This window comes from Phasianus colchicus, chromosome 23 (assembly GCF_987193195.1).
Source record: "Phasianus colchicus chromosome 23, bPhaCol1.hap1.1, whole genome shotgun sequence".
Lineage (NCBI taxonomy): Eukaryota > Metazoa > Chordata > Aves > Galliformes > Phasianidae > Phasianus > Phasianus colchicus.
In genome coordinates, this window is record NC_143458.1 from 4664692 (window position 1) to 4692682 (window position 27991).

Below are 27991 nucleotides of genomic sequence, written 5' to 3' on the forward strand. Positions count from 1 at the left end.
AACTTTTATTACAGAGCTCTTGCCCTGGATTTTGCTGCAACTGGAAAATGGGAGCTGTTGTGATCTGCTCTTGGGTAAGACAAATCAGCACAAACACAACAGGACCATAGTTGGCTTTTGTGCACAAATGGAGACAAGGAGGCTGAGCGCCTCTGTGCCACAGCCCTTCCAGAGGCACTTACCTTCTGCACTGGAATCTCATTGTTTGCCCTCACCTTCCTTATTTTATTTTAAAGAATAGAGAAAGCCTTCAAGTGAGGTTAAACTTTATTCTCAAAATCGAAGTAAAAACCTGAGAACAGGAGATGTGGAATGGCTTTGGCTTAAGCAATGGTTAATTATGGCAGTGTTTATTTTTTTTTGTTCCCCTCCATTAAAGCATTACTTAACTGCTTTACATATTATCTTATTCAAATTCCAATTTTATTTCCTAATTTGTGCTTTGTAGCTTTTGCTCTGTCCCAGAGCAGCATGAAGATCAGCCCTGTGAGCTCTGATCAGTCTCCTACAGAAAGAGCCAACGACCATGAACTGATGACCAGTAATGTGCCTTGGACTTCCTGCAGCCCAACTCAAGTGAGTGCTCTAAGAGAAAACACTTCTCTTCCACTGAATTCAAAGCAGAAGCCAGCAATTAGATTATTTCTTTTAAAAACAAACAAAGAAAAACCCACAAGAACGCTTTAGAGCTCGGTATTTATGTAAAACATTCTTGCAAAGTTAAACGTCATACATTAGTACAAACCTAAAAATTATTCACAATGATACAACAAGTTCCATCCATCAGATCTCAGAGCTGTGCTGGGGGATCATCTCCCCTCCTCTCGTTAGAGATGCCACTGTCACAATGAAAGCTAAGTTGTGATTCTTAGTTTGCAGGCTTCCCCCATGAAGGCTGCCTTTGGCTCATAGCAAAACTGTAGATTGTACTCCCAGAGCTACCCCGGCTCAACCATTTACCTTCTCTTCCTTATTAAAAGTATCCTACAAGCAGCACAGAATAGTGGATATACAGAAAGTGCAAAGGAATGTTATGCTCACTGCTGTTGTAATGATGAGAGGCAGCATGCAGCTGGTGGATGCCACTGTGTGCCCATCTAAAGAAGGTTGCCAGAATGAGTTGAAAAGTAGCCAGGGTCACATCTTGGTTATGGAAAGAAATTGCTGCCCTAGCTTTAGTTTTGCTTTCATTAGCAAAAGGAAAAGTGGTAATGTTTAATGTAGGTAAAACAAATGCAGCAATGGCATGTCCAGCGAGGCCCCTAGCAAACAAAGCAGATGAATGCAGAACGCTAAAAAATAACACTGACAGTCCAAATCATCAAGTATTCAAAATACTGTCTACATGAAAAGTTAAGACAATCCATATCGGAAATACAAGAATACTAAATTATGCTACATTTAAAAAAAAATTCTTAAACCACAGCACAGTTCTAGTGTTGCATCCACATCTTGCAGTTTTAGGCAACCCACTGCTTTTCAACGCTATCAACTCATGCATCAACACGAGTTTCCATTTATTCTCTTTAATGCAAAGAGAACCACATTTCTTTTTTTATTTGTTTTTTTTTCCTTTTACCATCTAAAGAAAAGTTGCAACTGACACTACAAAAGTGCTTCTGTGTTGACCTTTTGCTTTCCCAACTCCAGAAACAGTTGCTTGGCTATGCCATCTAAACCTGTAACGTTGCCATAGCTGTCACATCACCACGTTAGTGCTTCAGGGAATTTGCAGAGGGGGAGCAAACAGTAAAGTCACTCTGTCACCTTGTTGGAACTGAATCCAAAAAAGCCATCCCTGGATATTTCTTGCAACAACAAAAACAAAAGTGTTGGTCACTGGCAAGAAAAGTTCAATGTATAAAAAAGTTGATAGGTCCTGCCATAAATTTACAAAAACTATCCCTGAGTGACTCTGTTCTGTGTCTTGTAAGACCTCATGTGACAAGGAAATTGCTGAGGGTAGCTTAAGAGGAAAGAGATGCTGTTCTACCTGCAGGTTTGTGTTACACTCTGCAGTAATGCTGATATGCTCTGACAGTGCCATACTATAGCAACGTTTGAGCTCTCCTCTGTAGCTTAGAAAGTAAAAAAATAGCCACGTTACTTAAACACTGCTGGCATCACGTATTTACACTTTAAATAGAAACGTTACCTTTTCTGAAGTAATCAAAATATATCTTTGCAAAAAATTTAGAATGTGGGATTTTACAAAAGAAAGGGAGAAGGTAAAAAAAAAAAAAAGCTTGAAAACATCTCAGTACCTTTTCTGGGACTCTGGGCCCGCAGAAATATTTGGCTTTGATTTTCCTGAAAGGGACGACTTAGCACTGGGTTCTGTGCCTCCACTGTAAGCCTCTTTAATGCACCAAAAGATGCAAGAGGGAAGCCTGCTTTGTGCAGATTAGAATGAGGGGTTACCTGCGTGCAGTGAGTCTTCTGTAAAGCAGTGAGCAGCAGCAGTCCTTCAGCCTGATGCTGCCTGCGTTTCTTGTTAAACAGAGCAATAAGTTGACAGAAGGGCTGAGAACATTAGTTGTGTTTGCTCTATGTGTGCCTCTCAACTAGTCAGGTGCCCATTCTGCACCTGAAAAGTCATAGTCAAAAGCACAAAGTAATCACAAGTCACAGCCTGGGCAACAAACTGCTGCGAGGAGGACTTCCCCCTTGTATAGATAAATGGGTAACACTTATTCTTTGCAGTCCTACTGCTGTATCAGCACCTTTTTTCCTACTAGTAACTCAGACTAGTAATGTCTACGTAACGCTGCTCCCTGGTTGGTTTGCACACTGAGGCTGTGTCCCTGCAGCACAAAGAGAAGGCAATTCCACAGACTTCCACAGCACAGTCTCTTGGGAAGTATTTATCTTCCTTACTCCAAGGACAGGTTTAGGGGATCCTGTTGGTGTCCCTGAAGGCAGGGGAGACGCAAGTTGGGCAGTGAGGAGTTGCTTTAAACTTTGGCAAAGAAAAAAAAAAGATATACAGATAGCTAGCTATCAAGTTCTTGTGTGTTCCAAACTCTTCCAAGCGCACTTAATTCATCTTTTGCTCTCGCTTCGAGTTCCTGGAGGAGGTATTTTCACACTTGCTTTTGCTGGTTTGCAATATTCTTTTGGCATCTTATATGACAAATGAAGACTTGTGCCTGAAGTCGCCCTGCAACAAAACAATTCTGGGTGTGGGATGGATGTGGTGGCAGTCTGGGCACCCCTTATTTCCTGCTGCCCACAAAAGGCAGATCCCAGTGGGATCACTGAGCACTGCAGCCAGCAGGTGAGGAGGAGGAGGCACCAGTTATACCAGTTGGGTGCCCCCTCTCTCCTCCCATACCAAGGTGTGGCACAGTGCTTCCTCATTCCCCCTCCTATCTCTGCTAATAGGGAGAGGCTTTTTTCTCATCTTAAGCTGAGTGATCTAATCAAATCCCAGAATGCAAATTCTCTTGTAAAAGTATCACAGCATGCCCATTTACTCCAACGAAACTCATCCTAAGGGGGGTCAAGCTGTAAGAGAACCGAGACAGAGCAGAGCTTTGTCTTATAGCTTTTGGCATCGGTTGCTTCAGGCAACTTAAACTGTTCATCATTTCAGGAAATGACTCAGCCTTTACCCTTCTGTTTTCTCCCTGTTCTAAATCCTTGTTTCTCAGTGGTGTTTGCTCTTAGAAAGTCTATAGGCCCTAAAAAAAAAAAAAACACCCTGGTAGAGCTCTGCCCACCCTCTTCCTCTCTAAAGCATAGAGATGTTAAATGCAAATCATTTGTTACCTCATCATCTGTCCGGATATAGTTAACACCATCAGGTTTTGCTGGAGTCTTGTAGCTGAAATAAAGGAAAAGATCTTATTTCTGGGACAAGGAGATTGCAGGATTTGAGAGGAGGTGCTGAGAAAGAAGAAAACTAGGAAGAGCGGTCCAGTGAACAGAAAGCGGAGAGAAACCTCACAACACTGAACATGGAATAAATCTATCTGGTGAGAATCTTGCTATTTACATACATTATCTCTTCTGCAGATTCTGCAGGAACATCGAGGCTTGTTTCTGATCTGTGAGAAATTCCCACCTTCAAGTGCTAATGCTGTTGTTTTTAATGTTCTAATGTGCCTTCTAGAAGGCTTGTTTTTAATCCCAAATTTAGGTTCCGAGTCACAGCTAGCAAGATTTCCTGCAGAGAGCCTACTCTTTGGCATATATTTGCTATGCATCTCCTGATGCCTTAAGCTAATTGTGCAACGAGCTCTGCTTGCTAAGTTGTAGACCTCTGTATGCCAACAGCACATTACCTGTTGGACAAACACCTACTGCTATTTAATTGTGTTGGTCCCCACTTACTGTGAAAAATATGAGGATATTGAAATACAGCTCTCGTTCCCCTGTCTGGTCCTGGTAGTGAGCACAGAAGGAATGATGCCAACATTCTCCCTGAGGCAAAGAAACCTTTGGTGCAGTGCTTATGGTGGGGAACTGAATACTTTGAGAACTGAAGTCTATGGTAGGGAACTAAAGAAATCTATCAAGTCAAGCACTGAAATATGTACAGTGAGATGGCAATGGGAACACTGGATCCCAGCTTACCTTTCCCCACTCTCTTTACTGTTTGCAAAGTAGCCTCTCCTGTAAGCACAGCAGATTCCGAGAGTGATGAGCACCAACACTGCCACGACCACCAGCACTCCACCAATTATCCCACCAATGTTGAGGTCATCTGACAAAGACAGAAACCATAATCCAGCAATTTTCTTAAGGCAGTGACAATATTCTACCTCTACTAAAATGACATTTCATACGTGTCCAATGCAAACTGCAAAAGTTCCTAAGAATTATGAATTATTTCCACTCTGGAAAAACTCAGACTCCTTCCACAGCACAGAGAGCTGCTTTTCTGTTCTAACAAAAAAGGGAAAACTAACAAACTTTCCTCCTCTATTGCCCTGTGTGTACCAGGTCCAACCACATCTTTCTGTGATTGCTAATAGTTAAAGACTGACTCTTCCTTGGATAGTTTGGATCTCTTTGTACCATCCTCTAGATACTAAAATACTTTTGGAACCTTTTTGGGTTGTGAAGAGTGGGCTGTACAGCAGTACTGCAAATTTTTCTCCTTCGATGCTATTTGGCTTTGAAAATGCCATGTAAAAACCTGGTCCTGATACCTTCCTGGATAAGTCAGCTGTGTCTGGGGCTAGAAAGCTAGAAAGACACTCTAGGATGCCCCCCTTCCCCCCCCATGGTGATGGTGGTTTATTTACAGTGAAATATTAATTAACATTGCCAACAATTACGTAGAGCCACTCACAGACTTCCATCTCCTGCTCCTCACACTTGGCAAAGCCAGCATCGTTTGTTGCAATGCAGGAGTAACGACCCGTGTCACCTTTGTGCACAGCATGAAAAACCTGGGGAGGAGGGAAGGCGAAGGGTTATTTAACATGCTGAATGTGTAAAGGTTGTTTTTCACGTGTTAGAAAGCAGGGCCAGAGCTGCTGTGGGGATTCACACAAGGAAAAGATTATTTCAGAGAGGGAATTCTCTGCTTCTGCAGAACAGCCGCAGGAGGGAGCGGCTCTTTGCTGTGGGCCATGAGATGTTCTCCTTCCCTCTTTCTAAAGATGCAAGTGGACCACAAGCAAACAGCTAGGGTAGCATTTTGTCATATTCATCTTCCCTTTCCAAAGTCATTCAGATCCCAGAACAGCAAACCTTCCAACTATCCCTTCCTAGAAAGCCATGCAATGACCTTTTTCTTTTCTGAGCCACTCTAAAATTAACCTGCCCTGCAACACAAGTCTTGATTACATCCACAAGGACATTACCAGAGTGCCTGTGGTGGGATTCAAGCTGTAGGATGAATTGTGGAATTTGGCATTTGATTTGGCGTCTGGTGATAAAGGTTCGCTGTTGCGATACCAGCTGTACGTAGACTTGGGGTAACCTTCATTCTCGTGGCAGTGGAGGGAGGCTGTCTTACCCACAGGTACAGCTTTAGGCACTGTGCATCTCGGAGTCACAGGTTTCACTGTGGGAAAGACACAAGCCATGTGAATGATAGCGCTGAGCACAACCAAATGACTTTGGCATGCTTTGTAAGGTGGCTGTGCTACAAAGGCACCAACACCTCCAGCTATTTCCAGATGGTTTTAAGCATCAAGACTCTGCTGAGTGCCAGTTACAACTCTGAGAGAGACCCACGGCCTCAGTGCTTGCAAAGATAGCTGGACCTAAAGCAGTACCTTGGACTGTAAGCTGGATATTTATCTCATCTATGGTTTTGGTATCAGAAGGTGCTGCCACTTCACAGCGGTACGTGGCCGTGTCCATCCGGGTGGTGTTTTTAATCACCAGTGATGTCCGGCTCAGAATTTCTGCCCGAGTTGCAAAGTCGCCTGATAGAGAGGAAGGAGAGAGAAAAATGTCAGGAGAGTCACACAAAGTAACTTTGAACATCTGAATAAAGTGGTTGACCCTGGAGGCCTGAGAACCACCAAAAGGAATTTGATGCTCTGTAATGTTAAGAGTCTTTCTCTCTGCATGACCAGAAAGGAAACCAGTGCTGCTAAGCTTGTAAGAGAATGAACTGTGAAGCACCACCCCAAAACTCCAAAATTGGCAAAAGTGGACATCCACATCAGCCTCAGATCTTTTGGAAGGTTCCTCTGGATGTGGCTGTTGGTCCCATTTAAAGTGACCACTATCTAGGAATAGTTCCAGTTGTATTTCATATGGAAAGATTGCAGAGGTCAGCATTTGGTCCCGAGAGCCCAGACATGCAATGACCATGCAAGGAGCAAGTTCTGGAGAAGGGAAACTGCAGTATTGACTTTCATGCTCATCTCCTACACAGGATCTCCCTCCAGCTCTGGGGCTCCCTACTGAGAGCAACCAGCAATGACCTGCCAGAGGGCAAAGAACATCCTGCTCTCCTTCCACTCTGTGCTTTGACTGCTGAGCTCTAGTTCCAGAAGAAAGCAGCAGGACAGCCAGAGGTCCTTCCTCTTACAGACTTTTCTGTTCTCAGCTCTGTCTGTTGCTGAGGCTGTTTGGAAGTCTTAAGAGGACAAAGAGTCTTCATACCCTGCATTTTATTGTCAAAAAATACATAAGAGGTTTCCCCATCTCGAATTTTCTTCCACTCGATTCTGGGATCCGGTGTTACGGTTGATTTAATGATGCAGGACAGCTCAACACCTAGAAAGAGAAATAAAGGGAATACAGATTAATAGGCAGCAGCTGTATTTTTGTTCTGCTTTAAGCCATCTCACACACTGTTTTATTAGGAGATGCTGCCCACAAAGCAAAAGCCTTCTCTTTCATGTGCCTCACAAACAGAAACACTGCTGGGTTCCAGGAGCTGTTGGGGAAGATGGACTTTGGCCAGCAAAAATAAGAGCTGTACAGATATCAAGTATGGAGAAAAATGAACACGCTGTTCTCTCCAGGCTCCAACGTATGGCAAACAAGACCTTATGACAGGGTGAGCCCACAGCGCTGTCTTGCTGCTAATCAGAGCATACAGTGTGAGTCAGGACAGCAGAATCTCCCTGGGTGGTGTCTGGTCATCTTCTGGCAACACATTGTCTGCCTGAGTGTCCTGGGGACCACGGTGCCCAAGGAAAAGCTCAAGGCATCCAATCCCCATGGAAGGAGGCTTTGCCATCTCCATCTCCTCCACAGAAGGCAGCATTGCGGTGGCTCACGCTGTACCACACTGCTTGTCTGTCTTAGGACCAGGATATAAGATAAACTTCCCCAACCCCCTTCCAGTGTACTAATTGCAAGGCGACGGCCTTTCCTCTATTTGGGATCCAGTTCAAGAAAGCACTTAGGCAGCCACTTTGCAACGCCAATGGCTTTCAGTGACTTCAGCAAACTATTTCAATCAAATCTGTGCAAAGCAGAGAGAGATACAGACATATTCCTAAACGCTCTGCTGAATCTCAAGCTCTCAGCAGCCCTGCCTCACCCAAAAAAAAAAAGATACCACGAGCAACAAGCCAAGCTTTTCTCAATGGTTTGGGTGCAAAGCTCCAGGCAGAGGGCAGTGCACGGCGGTGTTGGGCAGCCTGCAGCCCCACAGCACTCACTCTGGAATTCCTGCACCACAGGCTTGGTGTTGCTGGATGTCAGCTCCACGGCCAAGAGTCTGCAGCCTGGAAAAACAAACAGAAGAGAATAAGAAATAGCACAGCTCATAATTCACGCTGCTAGAAGCACATCGCCTGCTGGGAAAAGCTCTCCTCCAGCTTCAAGGGCTAACTTCCCTATATAGAAGCTGTTCTGTGCTATCCACGCCAATCCAGCATGACAAAGTTTATTTAGGAGCTGTGGTGTAAATACAGGAAAATGTAATTGTTGGAAGCAGCAATTAAAGAGGGTGATTAGCAGAATGGCACAAAACCAGTGCCAGCACAAGCCGCTTCCCTGTGTTCACACTGATGTAGAAGGCAAAGGAATTCTCATTCTGGTAACGTGAGAATGAATATATTATTCTGCAAACAAAGCCAATGACTGGGGAGAGGTGGGAAGCAGGTGGGTGTGAAGGGCTTTGGTCAGTTCCTAGAAGACAAAACGTGCCAGCTCTCTAACACACGCTGGCTGTACCTTCAAGTGTTTTGGGACTCAGTGTGGTACTGTAAAACACAAGGTAGAAAATGATGAAAGGACAGTAATTCAGGAGAGAACAGAGAAGTTCAGCACTTTGGGTAGAGTCCCAACCCAACCCATACTGGGACAACAGCTCTGTTGTGCCACACTGCATCCTCGTAACACAGCTGTAGTAGAAATGCTGAGTCCTGGCCTGAAGCAGTGATGGAGCACCTGGGGGGAAGGCAGGGCCAGCCCAGGGGAGCTCAGGTGCATGCAATGTACTGAGTGATGGAAGTGATGGAGCCAGGATCCACCTCTTCCCAGCCCTCATTTAAGGGTTGGCAGTGGAGGCAATGGGCTCTCACTGCAGATCCCTGTATACCTGTGGCCTTTCAAAGGTAAGCAGCTCTTTTATTTTATTTCTGTGCACAAGTCTGCTGCATTGGAGCAAACCCTCACTTGCTGCAGCCTAGGACTTTGCTACCTTGCTGTCATTGCTGCAGTTTCCATCGCATTGCAGCAACCTATTTCCTCTTTCTGACCCTTCTGCTCTGAACTCCAAAACATTTCCCATTTGTGCAGTCCTTTTCTCCCTTCTGCATGCTATTTTCTTTTGAAGGCTCTGCTTTCCTCATCTTTCTGCATTTCAGCAGAGCAGGTACCAGCAGTGCCCACTGCCTTCACCATGCATCTGATCAGCACAATAAAGAAAAGAGCTCCTCAATGACATGAAGGCACGCGTTATCTAAAGGTTAAGACTCTCTCAGAGTAAGAAAGTCATAATAAACCTGAATAGAAAGCAGAAAAGGCAGCTGAAAGAAGAAAAAAGAGATCTTCAAAATCACAGCCAGACAGCTGGGGATTTCTGTGTGCCAACCTCCAGGGTGGAAAGCTTTTGGTCAGAGGAAATAAGTGACAACGCAAGGGCAAAGCGCCTTTGGTGGAGCAGATCAGACACCAGAACAGCAAGGCAGTGCTCTGAGAAATGCCCCAGAGATGCTCCAAATGATGCTCCTTTCCACGTTATTGAAATGTTCCCTGCCAGTTCTTACCATCCCTCGTTTGCTGAGTGCTGATGCTTTGCTCAATGCCTTGGTTCTCAGCTTTTAGGCCCCAAATACCTTTGGGGAGAGCTACGTTTGGGCTCAGGAGCTGCCTTTGTGCATGAAGTGTTGTTGAACAAAAAGGCAGTGGGGATGCAAGCTATGTGCCAAGCAAGCAGAACTGCTCTTAGGGCCTTGGCACCCTTCCCCTTTGTGCATTTAGGGCCATGGAGGCGAAATACAGGTGGGAGAAATGGGAGGAAAAGGGACATGACAGAGGTTCCTTAAAGGAAACTCGATGTTCCTGTTTGTTTTTCTTTTTTCTTGCTCTTGTTTACAAGAGATCACTTTTCAGATAAAAAATGTGCCCCACCAAATAGATAACATGATAACAATCTGACTGAAGTACTTCTGGTCTCTGAACGTCCGTCCTAATTGAGCTATTCCATTCTATCTGTTCTGTTCTCCTACAGCCACAACGCAGCTGGAAGTGGAGATGACATTACCACAATCTTACATTATTCTAAAGAAGTTAAGGCTGTAGGAGCACTTTTCCATGACGTGGAGACTCCATCAGACTCTGCCCCATCTCGATTCTCAGAGGTTATTCCCAGCAGCATCTCTCCTTTCCCACCCATTAAACACAGAAGTTTGAGGTCTATCCCTTAGGCACAAAGCAGGATGGCAACAAATTTTAGGCAGAAGCTGAGTCCTTGGGGGCTGTGCAAGAGACTCACATTATTACACGTATTGACTGTGGGCAGAGATCAATGCAGCAGCTTAAATCACCTCTAAGCCAGATTTATTCTTCTGTGTGTGGCACAGGCATGCTCTAAATAACGAGATGCCTACAGTTTTGTGGAACAAAACTCCCCAGTGACCACACAGATTGTAAAGCTGGAGCAAAACATCTTTACAGCTCTTCTCAGCATCACTTGGAGGTACCCCTTTCGTACCGGTCTCTGCAGGGCTGGAGCAATTTAATGGAGGCAGAGCTTTCCAGCTGCCAGCACTGTGCTGCAGGAGCAGGGCAGCATCTGCACTGTGTCACACAGCTCTGTTGCTGGCCTTGTCTCTTTGGTGATTGTGCTCGTGCGTTGCTTTGTGTTACATCATCCTCATCGGGGGCAACTGTCACCCTTAAAAAGTTTGTTCCAAAGATGTTCCTTTAGGCATCGTTGGGCCCGGTGCAAATAAGCAGCAAAAGCTCTACGTTATGTAAATCCCACTTCAAAGGCCTCAGCACCAGGGCTGTGCAGGAGAGCTGTGCACAGGCATGCACTCCTTCCCAGAGCAGCATGCATGCCACAACAGAGGCACCCACCAGATCTGTATGTACTGTGGGCTCAGCCAGACATATGGTTGAATCCCAAATGCCATCAGCTCTCCAAATAGAATCCAGGACAAGGCAGTGAAGTCTATAGCATATTCTTATGGTGCTTCTTTTAGCTGAAGGGAGCCAGCCCATGCATGTTGCTGTGACTCATGGTATCTGAATCACTTCAAAACGCTGCTCTGAACCTACAGAAGAAATAAACTAGCAGCTTTATAGACAACTAGGCTGTGTTAAATCTCCTGTCTCTGCACAGGGCTTAATGCAAAGCCTGACCTTCTGTTTCCTTCCACCCCGATCTCTTATCTGCTTAAAAATTCAAGGCAGAAATTTGAAGAGGAGGTGAAATATTCCTTACGTGGTAGAGACAACATTAAAAGGATGACCAGAAAAATACGAAGTTGCTGCCAAGAGGCTGTGCTGCAGCACAGCAGAGCCCTGTGCCAACGGTGCAGTTATCTGATCCGGTAATTTTAGCTAATGCACTGTTAGGCACAAGCAGTAGGAAAACATGCAGCTGTATTTAAACACCCACTGAAGTAACAAAAATACGCCTTTCTTGAGGTGTCCATCAGCCGTGAGCCGCCGCTCCATTTGCAATTCAAAACGCATCATCTAAGCCATGTGGGAATGCTGCAATAAGCCACACGCCTCGTTAAGCATCTCTGCTTTCTGGATGGTTACTCTGTGCTGCAAGAGTGCCACAAGGGTGAGACTGGTAGGTGTTAGAAACCCATCAGCCCAACGCTCTGCGTGTCAGCACCTTTGTGAGCACCCTGCCAGCACTGAGAGATGGAGTGATGGGAACAGCAATGAGGGTACATCACAGAGGTGATGGGGGCAGTGGGTGTGAGCCGTGCTATCTGGGCAGCCCAGCTGAGCCCAGCTCTGTCCCTGCATTGGATGTGCTGTGTAGGAAGGGAAATAGCTGTTCTATTTGTGAGAAACCCCCAGAAGGACAGCAAAGGAAGCCTGCAGTGCTGTGCTGGGCTGGATAAGAGGAGGAAGAGGGAGGCCAGGCTCTGTGTGCTGCTTGCTTTGAGGAAATGGGAGAAAACTGAAGAAAAATCCGACTTTCTGCACCGCAAAACATCCATCCCTTTTTCTCTTCATGATTCAGGCTCTTTTTCCTCCTCTCTGTCCCCAGTGCATCTCACTCCCGTTCCACAATGCAACCTGTGTTGGTGCAGCCGCGGTGGGGCAGAGGATGGGTGATGGAATGTGTTATAGGAGTGAGATCCCCAAAAATGCTCAACCCGCTCTGGCTCTGCCAAACTCTGAGGTTTTATGTTCTGACCATTCCTTGGCTTCTGTAACACCTAAAGGGACTTATGGTCCCTATATGTGACAAATATAAGCTTGAATTTATATGGGGTCCATCCATGTGTGGCCAGGGAATAAATGGCGTAGCTCATTCTTACTTTCTCAATGATGGTTATTTTAGATCTGCTTGGAAAACCCAGCCTGTAGCCACAGCTTTCAGCCCCTGCCTCCAGACCACGAGGAGCTGGTGGTCCATCTGCTCTCATGCTGATGAGGATGTCTTTGGGAGAGCAAAGTCAGCACCGAGGATGGCTGGGGAAGCAGCCAAACAGAGCTGCACACCTTTCTCCTACCGCAGCTCTCTGTCTGCAAATGCATTTGTAGAACAAAATCTTAACCCGTTTAAATCACTTAACTTAAACCATCACCTTCAAGACCTGACTGTATTTGCTGCAGACGAGGCCCATTGGCATCCAAACCATGCACACGATTTTTTTTTTTTCTTCCCCTCTTGTACAAGAGGATTTACTGTTCTACCTCCTAATCAGACAGCAGAGCCATTGGTGCACAGCCAGCCTACGCACCCACACTCAGTTGTGAAACAAGTTGCTAGCAAGCAAATACAGAGCCCTCTTAAGACAAAAGCTTCTCCTTCTGCAGATAACCATTCCTCCTCTCTCCCATGCAGGGAAGGAAGCAAAGGCATTTGCCCTGTGAACACCACGTGATGCTTTCTGACCATCTCCCAAGATCTGGTTTCGTCGTGCTGGGTTGCAGTTGCAGACATGCTGCCTCCAACGTCCATCTGACAAGGGCTTCTGGAGGGAAGAATTTCCCAATCTTCAGCTGTGGTTCTCCTCAAGGCAGCACAGCATGTTTAGAGGTGAGACATTAAGGCCTTGCATCTCTCTGCACTTTCACAACAAGGCAGCCTATTCTCACAATCAGGTTTGCTCACCATCAGATTTGGGCACCACCTGCCTTGTAAATCCAGAGGCCCATGTCAGGAGGAGGAATCATGAGCCACATGCCAGAGCTGTCTGAACAGGCAGACTTCAAGCTTACTCAGCATCTTAGCAGACACGTGAACCCGTGGCTGGGCATTGGACATTGTTAATCAGTGGGTTCTTGTGCTCTCTTCTCCCTAAGAAAGCACGGATGCTTTAAGCAGAGGCAGTGCTGAGCCAGGCTGGGAACATGGGCAGAAAGCTCCCAGCTGGTTGTGCCCACGTGTCTGCTGAGATCCCCATGGGCAGAGCTTCCCTACAACCATTTTCATCTGTTAATGAGCAGCTTTGGTCCTTCCAGATGCAGTGTCCCCTCCAACTCAGTCCCATTTCACTGGAGGAAGAAAATGAGTAAGGAATACAGTATGTCTGGAGGATGTATGATTATGAGATCTGGGAGGATGCCTTACAGAAACAAAATTAAAGGCTGGGAACAGAAACGGTGAGCACTAAAGGGAAGCAGGGATATCTACACGGGGCAAACTTGAAACCAACCCTTCCTGCCTATTCCCACTTGCCTTCCATTGTTTCCCTGGGCAGCCCCAAGAATTGCCATACAGGCACATCCTACATTATTTCTCACTTCAGCAAGTCCCCTTCCTCCCAAAAGTGGCAGATGCTGGTACCAAATTAGTGCAAAGTGGGAGGGAACCAGCTGATAACTGCGATAAGAGCCAGAAGCAGTGATCTCCCTCCAGTCCTCTCCCTTCCTCCCAGCTGGGCTCCCGTTGCAGCAGGCAGATGTTAGTCTCTGGGGTAGAGTCAGGTCAGTGATTCACAACAGGGAGCTGCGGCCAAGATCAGGAAGACAGAAGAAACAAATGGGAAAAGGGACAAGTTCCATTTTGGCTTTTTTTTTTTTTTTTTAATCTGATGGTCTCGTGTGGGAATTTGACTCGAGCACTGCAGAGAATCTCGTAAGCCAAAGTGACATTTTCCAGGCTGAATGCCAGCCAGCACACAGACTTGGTCTCAGGAGGTATCTGACTTTGGGAACTGGGGTGCTCCCTACCTGCCTGACCCCAGCTTTTGATGAGGACACACATATCAAAAGCTGCCTGGAATGCAAAGACAGGAACTAAGCGGATATGCTATCAGCACCAGGCTTTGCAATGCTCTTTAGTGTCTGGCTGTGTCCCAACCATCAATACAGAGACTCGCAGGGTTTTAGCCTATAATCCTCTATTCCTCTGTCTGTGACTCTAATCTCCTGATCCTCCGTTCTTCTCCAGCCTATAGCTTGACCAACAAAACACAGACCTGGCCTTCTGCTTATCAGAGACCGACAGTGTCATCTTCCTGAGGAAAGTGGGAGTTGGGAAGAGAGCAGCAGTCCTCAAAGCTGGGAGTGGGCTGGAGAAGGGAACAGGAGAGGGTGTGAGCAAGCACACAGAAACTATTTATGACAAGACTGAAAGCAGCTCCCTTCTTAAGAACTTTCTTCCAGAGCTCACAGTATCACTTCTCTCTTCTTTTCCTGTGAGCTATTCTAGCCTCAGGTCTCACACAGTTGTGCAGGCAACGTGTTGCACAAAATGCATATGAGTGAATGCATGAACACACATCTGCCTATGGGCTTGCTACCCAGAGCCTGCCTGCAGAACTACTGCTGGTGAGGAGGGGCCGTACGCCTTCTGCAAGGCAGCTCTGCAGCAAATCTCAGAACAAAGGATGCAGATGAACAAGGGAAAAAGGCACTGGGCTGTGTGAGCCACGGGCCTGAAGATGTGTGACCTGGGAACGCTGCTGCGGGGGCAGCCGTGATCCATACAAGCAGATCTGAAGAGCTTTACCTTGTCAACATCAGCCAGCACAGGCTGCAGGAGGAGGTGTGCTGTGGTCCTGCAAGGCACGTCCTGAAGGAGCACATCAGGATGGAAGGGCAGGCTGTGTGAAATCACTGACAGACAAAGCTGAGGGACTGGGTGCAGTGGGAGCACGATTAGGGAGATGCTGGCCTGAATGAGCAGGAGGAAAGCAAGGCAGATGTCAGAAGGACAACAGGGGAGGAGAGGGGAGAGTCATTCTGGATGTCCCAGCCTGGATTCCTGACCAAGTTTGTTTAACAGAGCGGAAACAAACCTCGGCACGGAGAGGTTAAAAGACTCCTTGTCCTGGGGGAGCTGAACGAGCCGCATATCTGAGATCCAACTTCTCCCAGACCCTGACTTGTTTTTCTCCTCAAACATATCTCACTGCTATTTTTAGAAGAGCATTTTCTCAGCCCAATGCTCCCAGCTGAGTGCAGGTCAGGGGCCCTCGTCCCAGCGAGGCACAGCCCAGCAGTGGAAGCTTTGCTGCTCCTGTCCCACCATCCTGCAGGCTTTGGGGTCTGCATAGCGAGGAACGTCCTGGCATTTCCCATGCATGCGGTGCAGGCAGGGTGAATGCTCTCACAAACCCAAGCAAGGGGCTGCAATCCAGAAGCAGATGAAGAAGAGGGTGGACTGCGCTGGTAACCGTCCTCAGGGTTTTATCAAAGAGCATGAATGATGAGAATGGTAGGGAGGAGATAGGAAGAAATGATTAGGCTGACGTTAATAGCAAGATTTACTTCTCCGTGCTAAAATCTATTTGGATTCCTTCCAGCACCTCCAAGGGAAACAGTGGAAGCCTTTTGTTCGTAAAAATTGCGACTAAAATCGGACTGGATAAAGCTTAAGGAAATACCTCTCAGAGGACAACCCTGCCTTGGCTGCTGGAAACAGATGAGGTAACTCCCTTCCTCTCCTCTGCTTCTCCCAGGCCCCTTTGTTCCTCCTCAGCCAAAGTGCTAACCTGTCTGTCAGGCCATTGCCTGGCTGCTCAGCCTGCAGCACAGAGCAAGCTCAGGATGTCCACCCGTGTGCAATTAGCGATGCGTCAATTAATGTCTGGGACACTTGGCGGGGAAGCAATGCCTGTAATTTCTTTCATTTCCAGCTTGATTGAATACCTGCCTGCTAGAGATGGGCACATAAATCAAAAGGCCAGACCGGGGCACACGGGTGGACAAATTGAATACAGCAGGGATGAAACCCCGGCTTGTCTGTGCTAATGTGCAGTTACAGCTTTGGGGAGCCCGGATGACTGAGAGCTCTCAGTGCTGTGAATGAAAGGCAGAGCAGCAGCAGTTGGATACAGCAGAGCTGCAGCCGAGGAGATCCCTCTAACAATGGCCCCTTCTTGGTCAGCGTGCCTGTCGCCTGCCTGTCCTGGAGACATGTCAGTGAAGCAAACAGATTGGGAACATATTTGCACTCCCTGCAGCAGCACAGAAGCCAGCCCTGACAGAGGAGAGCAAGCTGGGCTCTTTTCTGCTCCTTCTCTCAGTGCCAAGTTTCCAGCTCTGCTTGAAACCTGCAGCCCAGCCCTCCTTTGGCAGGGGAGAAGGGAGGGGACAGGCAGGGTCAGGAAATACTCAGCTTTCGGCTCATGCTTGCAGCAGCTGGCCACAGGGGAAGGCAGCAGACTGACACAGCCACACACCTCCAAAAGCCCCACAAGAGATTAAATCTGGCACTGTGCAACTTCATCCTCCTCTCTAGCTAAGCTTAAATAAATGGGCCCGAGAAGAGCATCCACCTGGGCAGCCCGCAGATGCTGCACGAAGGCTTGTCCTTCCAATTAAAACCTTCAGAAAGTTTCTCCAAGCCCAGCAGGAATCCCAGGAGCCCAGAGCCCCTCTCTTTGACTTTCATGCACATGTTCAAAACCACGGGCACTTAACCTTCGAGGCTCCCTTGAAAATCCCAGCGACGGCGTTTTATGGATGACTATGTTTCCCCTAACATCTGCCCCCTGTATCAGATGCTGCCAGAACCTCTCTGCTGGCTCTGCTCCCAGCTGGAGGACAGACAATGGCCATGTGAATGCAGTCTCCGCTTCCCCTCCCAAACTGCCTGGGGGAGATGGCACGCTGGAGCCAAGGCAGCACTGAAAGCACAACTTGCCAGCCAGCCAGCGACAAGTCTCTCCAGATCACGGCCTGCCACTTCTCTCCCCGTGCAGCTGAACCACTGGCTGCAGTTGTTATTTGACATCCAGGTCAGCTCTGCTGGGCACTCACTCCTGGCAGCATCCAGCCAACCACACCAAGACTTCTCAGCACGCTGCTGCTGCATTCAGCCCGAGCGTGCTCCGAATGGAGCTGAAGTCAACTCTCCTGCTGGATTCCCAGCTTTGCTGGGCAGAGCAGTGGGTTACAGACCTCTCCTGAACCTCTTTGCCATGCCAGCTCTCCTGGAAACACGCTGCTCACCTGCTCACCTAATTGCCATTTGTTGATCCAGGCAGTATGCAGGGCACAGAGGAGCAGTTCCACCTGCAGGAGGATTCACAGGTCAGCCAGAGCTGGCTTGGATCCTCCTAAAGAGCCACAGATCCGTCTTGCTAGAGATAGCATTGCTGCTTGCATCCCAGAGCTGTTGAGCCTGTTTGGCACTATTGCTGCTTAGGAGACAACAGCAGAGTGAGAACAACCTGTCTAGACATCAGCTAACTTCCATCAAATCCCACTGCCACATCAAAGCAGCGCTGCAAACTGGCTAAGTAACAGCCCCTGCACCAGCCAGAGGCACTCAGATCCAATCCCACCGTGCTTCAGAGCTCCTCCTTAACCCCAGCACTTCTGAGAGCAGGAAGAGATGGGATGAAACACCTCATCATGGAGCCATCAATAGAAGCGATGACGGCTGCTCAGGCAGTGCCTACATCCTTCTGCTCAGCAGTCAGAGTGGGGTGAAGTCACAGTAGCTCAGGTCAGTACTTGAGAGACCTCGAACCCATGGGGACAGCAGTGTGAAAGGAACAGGAGAAGTTTGAGGTCCCTTGAGCACAAGTTACCTGCAGTCAGTGCTCTTGGGAAGCTGCCATCAGCCCTGTGCAGCCACTAAACCAGCACCATCTAGCTCATTATTTTAATATGGGTCCTTTGAAATACCTCCTGAAATACCTAGAGGCAGCTAGGAGAATCCTGTCTGGCTTTCTTCTATCTCAGGCAGAAACAGCCTTTATTTAGCAAACTGCTGCTAACAGCTCTGTCTCATTAGTCAGTGTTTAGGGAACCAGGCTGCAATTGTTCTGAAGCCTGGTGTTGCAGAAAGCCTTGCTAATGAGGTCTAGAGGAGAGATTCCTCCTGACAGGCCCACAATGACCCAGAAATCCTACTTAATTCCCCCGTCAGTGAAAAGTGCTGAGTAACAGAAAGGTGCAGAGGCACTGGGGGCTGATCGCAGAGCCAGGCTGTGGCCTCTGTTCACACTTTGGGCTGTGATGCAACAGCTCCAGGGTGCAGCCCCAGTGCTGCTCAGCTGTGTGCTGGCTCCCCAGGCTGAGCAGACAGGAGTCTGTCAGGCAGATAAACGGGGATTTGCTATGGGAAGTTTCGCAGCCTGCTCTGTGAAAGACGTGCCACCACGTGTAGAGTGCACACAGCACTGGGAGTGGAAATCTCTGTTCAGTGCAATAGGAATTACAGGATGAGGCACTTTGAAGCAGCCCGGCTGTAGCTAGGGCTCTTCTGAAACCTCCTCAATGGCAGCAGCTGGAAGTGGGCTCCGCAGTGCAGCAGGGTTTGGCTCCTCTGGATCAGGCTCCCTTACAAACAGTGCCAACAACTCTGCCAAGAGCCTGACTCAGCAAGCTCAGCTCTTACCTGTATCCCCAGGCCTTGTGTGCCACACAGCTCCCAGACTCCATCCACACAGCTCCACCAACCACAGACAGCCCTGGGAGCAGCATCCCCTACCAGTCATGGGCTCACGCAGGTGCTGAATCCTCTGGTGGATGTGGGATGAGTGGATGGGCTCTGTTACAGCAGTGTGTGTGCCCTGGAGGTGCTGTTAAGCTTCTCACACATTCTGCCATAACCACTACTCCTTATTTCCTCGGAGAAAAATGCAGCAGGCTGGCACAGGTTTGGTCCACAGGCATCCTGCTTTCAAGTGGTTTGCTTTCAGCAAGCAGAGCATGTACCACGGTGAGGAACCTCTGGGCTGCATGGCCCAAGGCCAGTTAGGGGAAAAGATGAGGTACAGGGACCCAGCTGGAATGCAGGCTGCATGCAGCTGACCTTTTAGACCATCCCCAATAAAGATTCTTGCAGGCATCTGCTTGCCACCTGTTTCAGCCAGCAGACAAGGGACTAAAGCAGGAATTCTGGACTTGAATGCACAGTCTGTTAAAGAGTGGACTTAAGACTCTCACCCACGTGAAGCTCTTGCTGATGTATGCTCCATAACAGACCCAGTGCAGAGGAATGCACCTTTGCCTATTGTGTGCAAGACTGCTGCTCCCATACCCCAGATGCATCTCTGTGTTTAAAGCACAGCTCAAATCCACAAAGAACTGCTGCTCCAAAAATCACCAGCCAAAACAGTGTCTACAGACAGTCTTAAAGTGACTAATGATCTGGGGAGCCTCTGTTTCTGAACACCCACTCTGAGATGCTTGGAAGCAGCATGATTTCAAAAGACATCAAACGTGTGCCCTTTGGGTCAGCCTCCTGTTAAAAAATGTCAAGCAGAGTATCTAAAATCACCAGCCACGTTGGACCAGCAAGGTCCTGGCTGCCAGGTCATGTTGCTTTTGACTCTGTTTTCCAGCTGACACCTCAAGCCAAGCTCCTTGAATGTCAGCTCCAGAAGAAGGAAGGGCTCTGAAGTGGAGCTCGCTCTGCATCTTCCCTGCTCTGCTGGCACAGGGGAAGGATCTGCCTCCGAGACATGAGGAAAAGACATATGCTGTGAAAGGAAGGACCAGCTTTATTTTACCAGCCTGTGTTCCCACCAGAAATGTGCTTTAAAGACTGCCTTGCAAAGTAGGAATTAAATCCAAAGGTGCCTATGCGTCTTCCTTGCTGTCATCCCATTATCAGTCATCTCCAGCCTGCTCTGAGCCAGAAGATGAAAGGTTCATAACACCACTTATCTTCCCACTTAAGAACATGCTTAGCAGCTTGCTGCTAAAGGAGGATACTCAAGCCTGGGGAAGCAGCTGTGAATTCTGCAAATGGGTTCCCTGGCATTTCTTTGAAGGAGATACTACTTCTCAATGAAGGATATGAAAAGGAAACCAGGGAGTGAGGAGAAAAAGGAAGTCTTTGTAGCAAAGAAAGACTTTGTGTCAAGAACTTGAAGCTGAATGACAGATGTGAGACGTATGGCACGTGTGGGTCTCAGAAGTGACCGAGGATGAGCCAGGAATTAAAAAGCTCTTGGGAAATATTTAAGCAGCCAAACTTTTTTGTCACCAGACCACAAGAAGCTCCAAAACCACGTTCTCCTCGAGACTCTGCAGTGCTACAGCCAAGGGAAGGGATCCCGTTACACGATGCAGGCAGAACGGCTGGATGCAGCCCAGCTCCAGCTCTAACAGCTGAGGCCAGCTCACTGCACGAGTCCCCCGTGCCTCTCCCACAGAGCCAGATAAGGGATAAGCCTGCTGCCTCATCTCTGAATTTGACCCTCACCTCCTCTCTTCATAGAGCTAATGGTTATCGCAGCGAACCTGGGGCCAGCTTGCTTTGCTCCACGCTTAGCAGCTGAGTCAAAGCTTCAAAGCTGCCAAACAGAATCTGTTCCAAATATCTGCAGAAAGAGGAGGCTCGAAGAGCCTGCAGCAGAACAGCACGATCCTGCCCTGGTGAGGAGAACAATTGCTATTGTGGACAGACAGCAGGCTGCTGGTGGGCAGCAAGCACGCCTTGCTGCTGCATCGGGGAGAAGCTCCCAGGCTTTCTCATGCTCACAGAATGAGCTGGAATCTGGAGTTCCCCCTGTCCCCTGGCAACCCAGCACTGCTGACTTACCAGCCCTGCTGACATGGGCTCCGTGTCAACCAGTTCAGCTGTTGACATGGAGCACTGAAGATGCAGTTGGTAACTGGAAGAGGGAGTGCCTTAGAAGCTGCTGCCAGCCACAGTGCAGACTTCAAAAGGTTTATCTTGCCCTGTGTGGGAGAGCATGCAGTGCCTGTGGGCAAGGACAGCTGTTTGGCCAGGCCCATCAGGACTTCTAAGGGAAGAAGAGAGAAATCAGTACCTGGTTTGACCCTTTCAGCAGGAGCAGGGCAGACTTGGAGGCAGAGCTCTGCGCTGCCCTGTTATTTATGGGATGCTGAAAACTGCCAAAACGAAGGGAAAACACCAGATCCTAAGGATGCTCACCAGCTCACTTAGCTGATCTGCCCGAGGGAGAGCACACAAGAGTCAGGTGGTGATTACAGGGCACTCTGGCTTTCATCTCCAGATCAGCAGCCAAAAGCAGCTCCACCAGCACTGACCCAGCCACAGCCAACTCACAGTGACTGGCTGCTGCTCAAGGAGATAAGCCTTCACCTCCTCACTCCCTGAGAGATCAGACCAGCCCCATCTATGCACTACATGCAATCTCAGCAGACTAGCTAAGACCAAAGGAGAACACAAAGCAACACCTCCTCTGCTGTACGAGCTCCTAGACCAACAAGTTGATCCATGGTGGTTGCAGCTAGCTTGTCTCATGGCACTTGTGTCTATTCCTGCTAACGAGGGGCTGTGTATTATTCCTCTTAACTTGGCTGTTGGCCTCTGGCCACCTGAACTACACCAACCCCCTCTCCCAAAGGTGAAGGACTCCCACTCTCAGGGCTGGTCCAAAGGGACAAATGATTGTGCAGAGCTGGGACTTCCTCTTCTAAGATGCAACATGGATGCAGACGACCTCAGCATAGAACAGCTCTAAAAATCACTACCTCCAAACAACATGATGGGTTTAAAGAAATATTTATCATCAAGCTTTCGCAGAGATCAATGCAGAAGAACAAGATTAAAGCAAAGATTAAAGTGTGTATTAAAAATAGCTCTTGATAAGATCTTTTTGAGGGGATAAAAGCTATTTTGCAGAAGCAGAGGACATTGCAACACCTTTCCTGATGTTAAATGGGGAAGCTCCCGGAAACCATTCAACAGTGTTAGCAGCCAAAGCACCTCACGAGGAAGTCCATTAGGAGGCAGCAATCTCCTTAATGGATCCTCTGGGTCTGTGCAGAGCTGCCTTGCCTATGGATGCTCCATTCTGTCTGCTGCTGTGATTCAAGAGTTGTTAGTGCAGCCACAATCATCCAATACTGTAATGAATGCTCCTAATCTTTCAGGAAGCCCAACAGCCCAATGAATGGGGATGTAAATTGGTGCAGTGAGGTGTTGTTTGCTTTATACAAACCATGCAAAGCCAGACCTGGCTCTTTGGGAGCACTGCACTTCTTCCTTTGGAAGCAGAGCAGCCAAGCTCCAACCCACCTGCAATCTGCTGGCCCTGATCAGGGAAGGCAGATCTCAGAGGTTACAAAGGTGGGGATTTTATTAAGAGGTGTTAGAAGCACAGCCAAGTAATGGCAACAAATCCCCTGAGATTTCCGTGGATTTCTGCAGCTCAGCAGCAAATCTCACCTAGGCCACCAAAATGTATTTTTAATAGAGCAGTCAAAAATCTGGAAGTGCTGAGCGTTGCCAAAGCTTTACCTTTCAGCCAGATGCCAAAGATGGGGCAAGTTGCTGGCAGGTTGCAGTTTGAGGCTCTTCAAAGGATCTAGCTGCTTCCAATTGAATTAAGAGGACTCATTAAGAGGACTTTTTTTCACTCAGAGGGTGGTGATGCATTGGAACAGGTTGCACAAGGAGGCTGTGGATGCCCCATCCCTGGAGGCATTCAAGGCCAGGCTGGATGTGGCTCTGGGCAGCCTGGGCTGCTGGTTGGTGACCTGCACACAGCAGGGGGTTGGAACTGGATGAGCATTGTGCTCCTTTTCAACCCAGGCCATTCTATGATTCTATGACTCTTGCAAACCTGCTGATCTTATTGTGTGTTGTAGTAATCAAGGACATCGATGGGAGCAGGTTAGAATGCATTCTGGCCTTTACTCTGAAATCCTGGGATTTATGATTAAAAAAAAAAAGAAAAAAAAAAAATAACATGCTTGAGCATGATCTGAACAGAATTTAATTTCATCTACTCCACCTATTACTGCTCTGAAACCTTCATTTCCCCTTGCAGCTGCCCACATTAAGCCCTGCGCTCCGTCCTGCATCAGGGCACCACATAACCCAGCACACAATGCCATTTCTACTGGCAGATGAATTCTTTCTTTTTTTTGTTTTATTTTTCCAGCTCTCACTTATTAAAAAAAAAAAAAGGAATTGCTCCTGCCTCTGCTGCCTTGTTTTTTCTGCCACTTGTCAGGTTTGCAACATGCAACACCAACCACAACCTCCTTGGACACCCAGTGCAGCAGAGGAGCTTTGAGGAACACCCTCTGGAGCCCTCATTCTACTTCTTCCAGGAATTTGGAAGGCCTGCCTTGGGATGCTGCTCTAATGAGAACTGGGCACCAGCTCAATTATGCAGCTGTCTCACTGGTTTGAACTTCCAAGCTGTGCGTTGGACAGCTGAAGCCCATCAGAGGAGTCACACAAAGGGCTTCTTACAGTGAGAGGCACAGCAAGGCAATCAAAGGCAGCTACTGCTGAGCTCGAGTGCTAACAGACCCACAGCTGGCTGTTCTGGGGCAGGAAACGCCTTGCACACACACCTCGTCCAGCACTGATCCCCAGGGAAGCCCTCTGGAGCTCCATGTGTATGAAAGGAGGAGCAGGGCTTGGTGAGAGGTGGTCACCCATGGGGCCAATATTGAGGCCATGCCCATAGGGTGCCTTGCTGTGCCACCCTTAGAGCTGTGCCCCATTGCCAGAAGTCTCTGAGAGCATCAGGTTGTGCAGGCAGCCCTCTCACCCTGGGTTAATAGGTTAATACAGGGTTGGGGTTCCAAAGGGTGAAAAAGAAATGCAGATGTGAGCTGCTTCAGGTTTCTTCCTTTCCTCCATCCATCCACCCATCCACCCATCCATCCATCCATCCATCCATCCATCCATCCATCCATCCATCCATCCATTCTGTCCTCTTACCACTGACAACTTGCATTTTCAGCATGGGAGCCTGAGACCTCAAACACAACGCCTATCTCCTCTGCCCCCAACTGCTGGCAGAGCCATACCCACACATTAATCCAACCCCTTGGGTGAAATGAAGAGCATTCATTAACTCAATTAACGCCATTAAGTGGTTCTTAGGCTGCAGCCTGACTGAGCAGGGAGTGGGTTTCATGGCCACAGTGATGCTCAGAGCTGTCATTCTGAGCCATTTCCAACAGCACGACGCTGCTGATACTATGGGGAGCAGACAAACACACCCCTCATTGATTGGAAGAAGGTGGTGTGACTCATATGCTAGCTGATAGCGAAGCCAGATTGAGCGTGCAATTATCCTAATTAATTTCATATCACGAGTTCATCTCTAATACACACGGTGGTTTCAAAGCAGGCCACCAGCTTTCTGCACAGAGCAGCTGAGAGGCATGTTTATCGGGTTTTTTGGGACATGGGATCCTGCACAAATGTTGCTAACTCCCTCTCACCACTCCTAGGCTGCCTGGTAAGCAGTGATGGAGCTCCATCAGGGCTCAGTGCAATCAACCATGAAGCATTCTTAGGTGTAAGTGTGCAACAGGAGGCCAGCTCTGCTGTACCAGGCAGCACTGCAAAGAGTGATAACACGGGGAGCACAGCCTGCAAGAGAAACTTAAATCATCACCCATGGGAGCTGTGGGGAAAGCAAGAGTGAGTGGGGAGCTGGCAAAAGATGGGAGCAAAGCAGCAGGAGATGCAGAGCAGCCATTGCCCGTATTTGTGAAGCTGGATGCGGCAGCTCATGCTGCTGTATTTAATTGTTTAGGTGAGGTCTGGCAGCCCGACCTGTGTTCCTGATGCAAACCCTCAGTGTGTGGGGATGGATAAGTGAAAAACAACCCAGCAGGCGGGGAGACCCGGAATTCAACCCTTAAAGGAAAATAAACACATCAGTGAGGAACCAAAGTTCACCACCGGGGCAGCATCTCTATCCTCAGCTCCTTCTCCCTACAGAAACCCCACATTTTACTCTCTGGATCAACTCGTGCCTCGATAACCAACTCATTCCCAACAGCATTCCGAGCAAAAAGGAATGCGCCGGTGTCACGTTCTTTGTCAACAGCTGTAAAGCTGATGGGATCCAACAGCTCTGCGGTGGTGGTGCCTGAATAGGAACACCAAGCCCTCCTTAGGAATTTTTTGGAAGACATTTATTAAGCATCTGATTTTGGCACTGCTCTCGGAGCTGATTGTCCTGCTTTCTCAGTGCCTGGTGAAAAGAAAGCAATGCTGCAAATAGTTCCCATCAGCAAGGAGCAACATCAGAGCTGCAGCAGAGCCAGCAGTGTTTGCACCAAGCAATTCGTGGTGCTGACAGCTGACTCGGAACAGTTGTTGGTGGCTGGGACAGATGGACTTCACACACACACACACACATATATATATATTAAAAAAAAGGGAAATGAGGACTTGTATTTGGTAGGTTGAAAAATACCCTTTGCAAAATCTAACAGAGTAACCAAACCTCAGGGTTAAAGCAAAGGGAGATTTGAGCTGAGCTTTCACGCTGCAGCGCGCCAGGGACCCGTCCTGTCTCCCCATTGAGGACGTGTTTTATTTTTATCAGGAAATACTTGTGAATTTTGGGAAGGGCTCCACGGTTCTGCTCTCAGTCTGACACGTGAAATCCTCCGAATCCAAATGCTGATTTCCAAGGGAAGGTTGCAGCAGAGGCATCAGGGCAGGACGTACTGTGGATGTGGGTTAAAGCTCTGCTTTCCACCACTGATGCTGATAATTTCTGCTAGCATAATTATGGCCATGGCATTTCCCTCATGTGCAGAATCTTTAGATGCTTTTAGTGCCTGGAGCGGGGTACACACTGCACTCTCCATGCTTCACTGCCTTCTGTTTCGTGGCACTGCTCTGAGGCCATGACCAAGAGTTGGGTCCATTCTGGATAGAGAAGCACAGAGGCCATCCCTGCTCTGTAGCCTAAGAAGCACACTGAGCCCCTAAAACAGTTTTGCAGCATTGTTGCCTTCCTTCTCTGACAGCCAGTGGGCTGGCATTGAACACAGCCCTATGGGACCACCCAGCACCAACCCTGCAGGTTTCAGTGCACCTTTAATGTGGGATTCCTCCCGGTTCACTAACACAAGTGCAGTGCAACAAGAGTTTCTATCCCCAGCCTTCTTCCTTCCACTCTTCCTTCCACATCTCCAAACCTGAAGAGAGCTGGAAGTCACTGCAGGTTGAGGCACTGCAGAACCCACTGTGTTTAAATGGGGAGCAAACCCTCCTGCCTGCCAGATGAAAAATCCCAGGTGGAGGTGTGAAAGCAGTGGGGTCTGCCTGCATTTAGCAACTCCAAAAGAAACACACAAGTAGCTGCAGCTCATTTCCAGGTTGCTATTTTTTAGGCCAGATTCAACAGGACTCTCAAGCACTGCTCCAGCACAGAGGGAGGAGAGGAAGGTGCCCTGCAGCCCAACTGCAAGAGAAGTTGGGTGAAATCTGCTCTTTTTCCTCACTCAAATGGAACACACAAACCCGAAGTTGGGACCTGGATGACTGTGATGCTCCAGGTACTCAAACAGTTCAGCCTCAAACCACAGCAAAGTGAAGAGAGCCCCAAGTGCATGTCTCATCCCAGTGGAATGTTCACATCTTCTCACCCCTCCTCTTAATTTGGGGGGGAAAAGATCCCAAATCTTAACTTTATTCAAAGCCCCAAAGTCTGAAAATCATTAGGAACTGAAGAATTCCTTTGTCCTTAGATAAACTGGCTGAAATATTTCAATACACTCCAGTCTCGAGCTGACCCCAAGCAGTTATTTGTGTGCACAGCCCCGTGTATCTCAGTGGCTGAACTTTCCAAGCCAGTTGCTGATTGGCACTCTGACCTCCCTCCATCCCTTCTCCTTCTGCCGCCTGCCTGGAAGGGGGGGGCACTGAGAGCCCACCGGCTGCTGTTCCCCCCTTTTCATCCCCCTGCTATTAATAGCCAGACAACAAATGAGCCCAAATTCATTCCTGAGCGGAATTAGCAAATGTTTTTGCAATTAAAACTGCAAACATTCATGCGGGCCCCCGGAACAATAGGCGCCTGTGCCTGAGCTTGAATAGGGACTAGTGTCCGCCCTGCCCGCCTGCCGAGGCTGCACATTCCTGGCACCCTCAGCCCTGGACCCGCTCTTTGCTGAGCTCCTCGCTGCCTTCCCCCTCTCATCCCATCCCACGGCTCAGCGCCCCTCGGGGTCCGCTTTGGGATGGAGGCAGCGCATCCTTCCCATCTCTGCTCACCCCGGGATGGGACAGGGGCAGAACATCCTCACTTCGCCGGGACCCCGGTCAGAACAGCACATCCCTCTCGTTCCCCAGGATCAGGGCAGCCCGTCCCCTTTCCTCTCCGGCTTCGGGGCAGCGAATCCCCCTCGTTCCCCGGCAGCAGGGCTGCGCACCCCGTTCCCACCCGGGATGGCGATCAGGGCGGCACATCCCCCTCGCTGCTCGGGATGGCGATCAGAGCAGCGCATCCCTCCCCTCCCCGGGATCGGAGCGGCGCATCCCCGTTCCCGGCCCACCTCCGCTCTCACCGCATCCCTTTCCCCCCGCTTCTAAGCATCCGCCCCGCATTTCCCCACCCCGAAGACCTTTCGGAGGATCTCCGGCTCGATCCCCGATGCCCGGCACTCACCGAGCAAAGGCAGCAGCAAGAGAAGCGCCGGCCGCCGCAGCGCCATGATGGGGTGTGCGGAGCCGAGCCCTGCGCTGAGCCTGCGCAATGCCCGGCCGGGGGGGGCGGCCCGGGGGCGGGGGGTGCCGCGCTGCCGTTGC

At 48.7% G+C, this 27991-nt stretch overlaps 1 protein-coding gene across 1 annotated transcript; it reads right to left on the reverse strand.

Annotated features, from left to right (window-relative positions):
• JAM3 (junctional adhesion molecule 3) lies at positions 1-27976 on the reverse strand. Its single transcript, XM_031599780.2, has 9 exons — positions 27852-27976; positions 8085-8150; positions 7075-7188; positions 6234-6386; positions 5817-6019; positions 5300-5399; positions 4579-4708; positions 3772-3826; positions 1-3160 (listed from the first exon to the last, which is right to left on the reverse strand). The coding sequence occupies exons 1-9, from the start codon at positions 27895-27897 to the stop codon at positions 3125-3127; spliced, it is 903 nt and encodes a 300-aa protein (XP_031455640.2). The 5' UTR covers positions 27898-27976; the 3' UTR covers positions 1-3124.
• Between the last annotated feature and the right edge of the window lie 15 nt (positions 27977-27991).

What these genes read in the sequence shown, in the direction of transcription:
- JAM3 (XM_031599780.2), bottom strand. Translation starts at nt 27,897, where the DNA reads ATGGCGCTGCGGCGGCCGGCGCTTCTCTTGCTGCTGCCTTTGCTCG. An exon ending in TTTTGACAATAAAATGCAGG is followed by an intron (nt 6,387 to 7,074) that starts GTATGAAGACTC and finishes CCTCTCTATCAG; the next exon opens with GCGACTTTGCAACTCGGGCA. An exon ending in TATCCAGCTTACAGTCCAAG is followed by an intron (nt 6,020 to 6,233) that starts GTACTGCTTTAG and finishes TCTTTCCCACAG; the next exon opens with TGAAACCTGTGACTCCGAGA.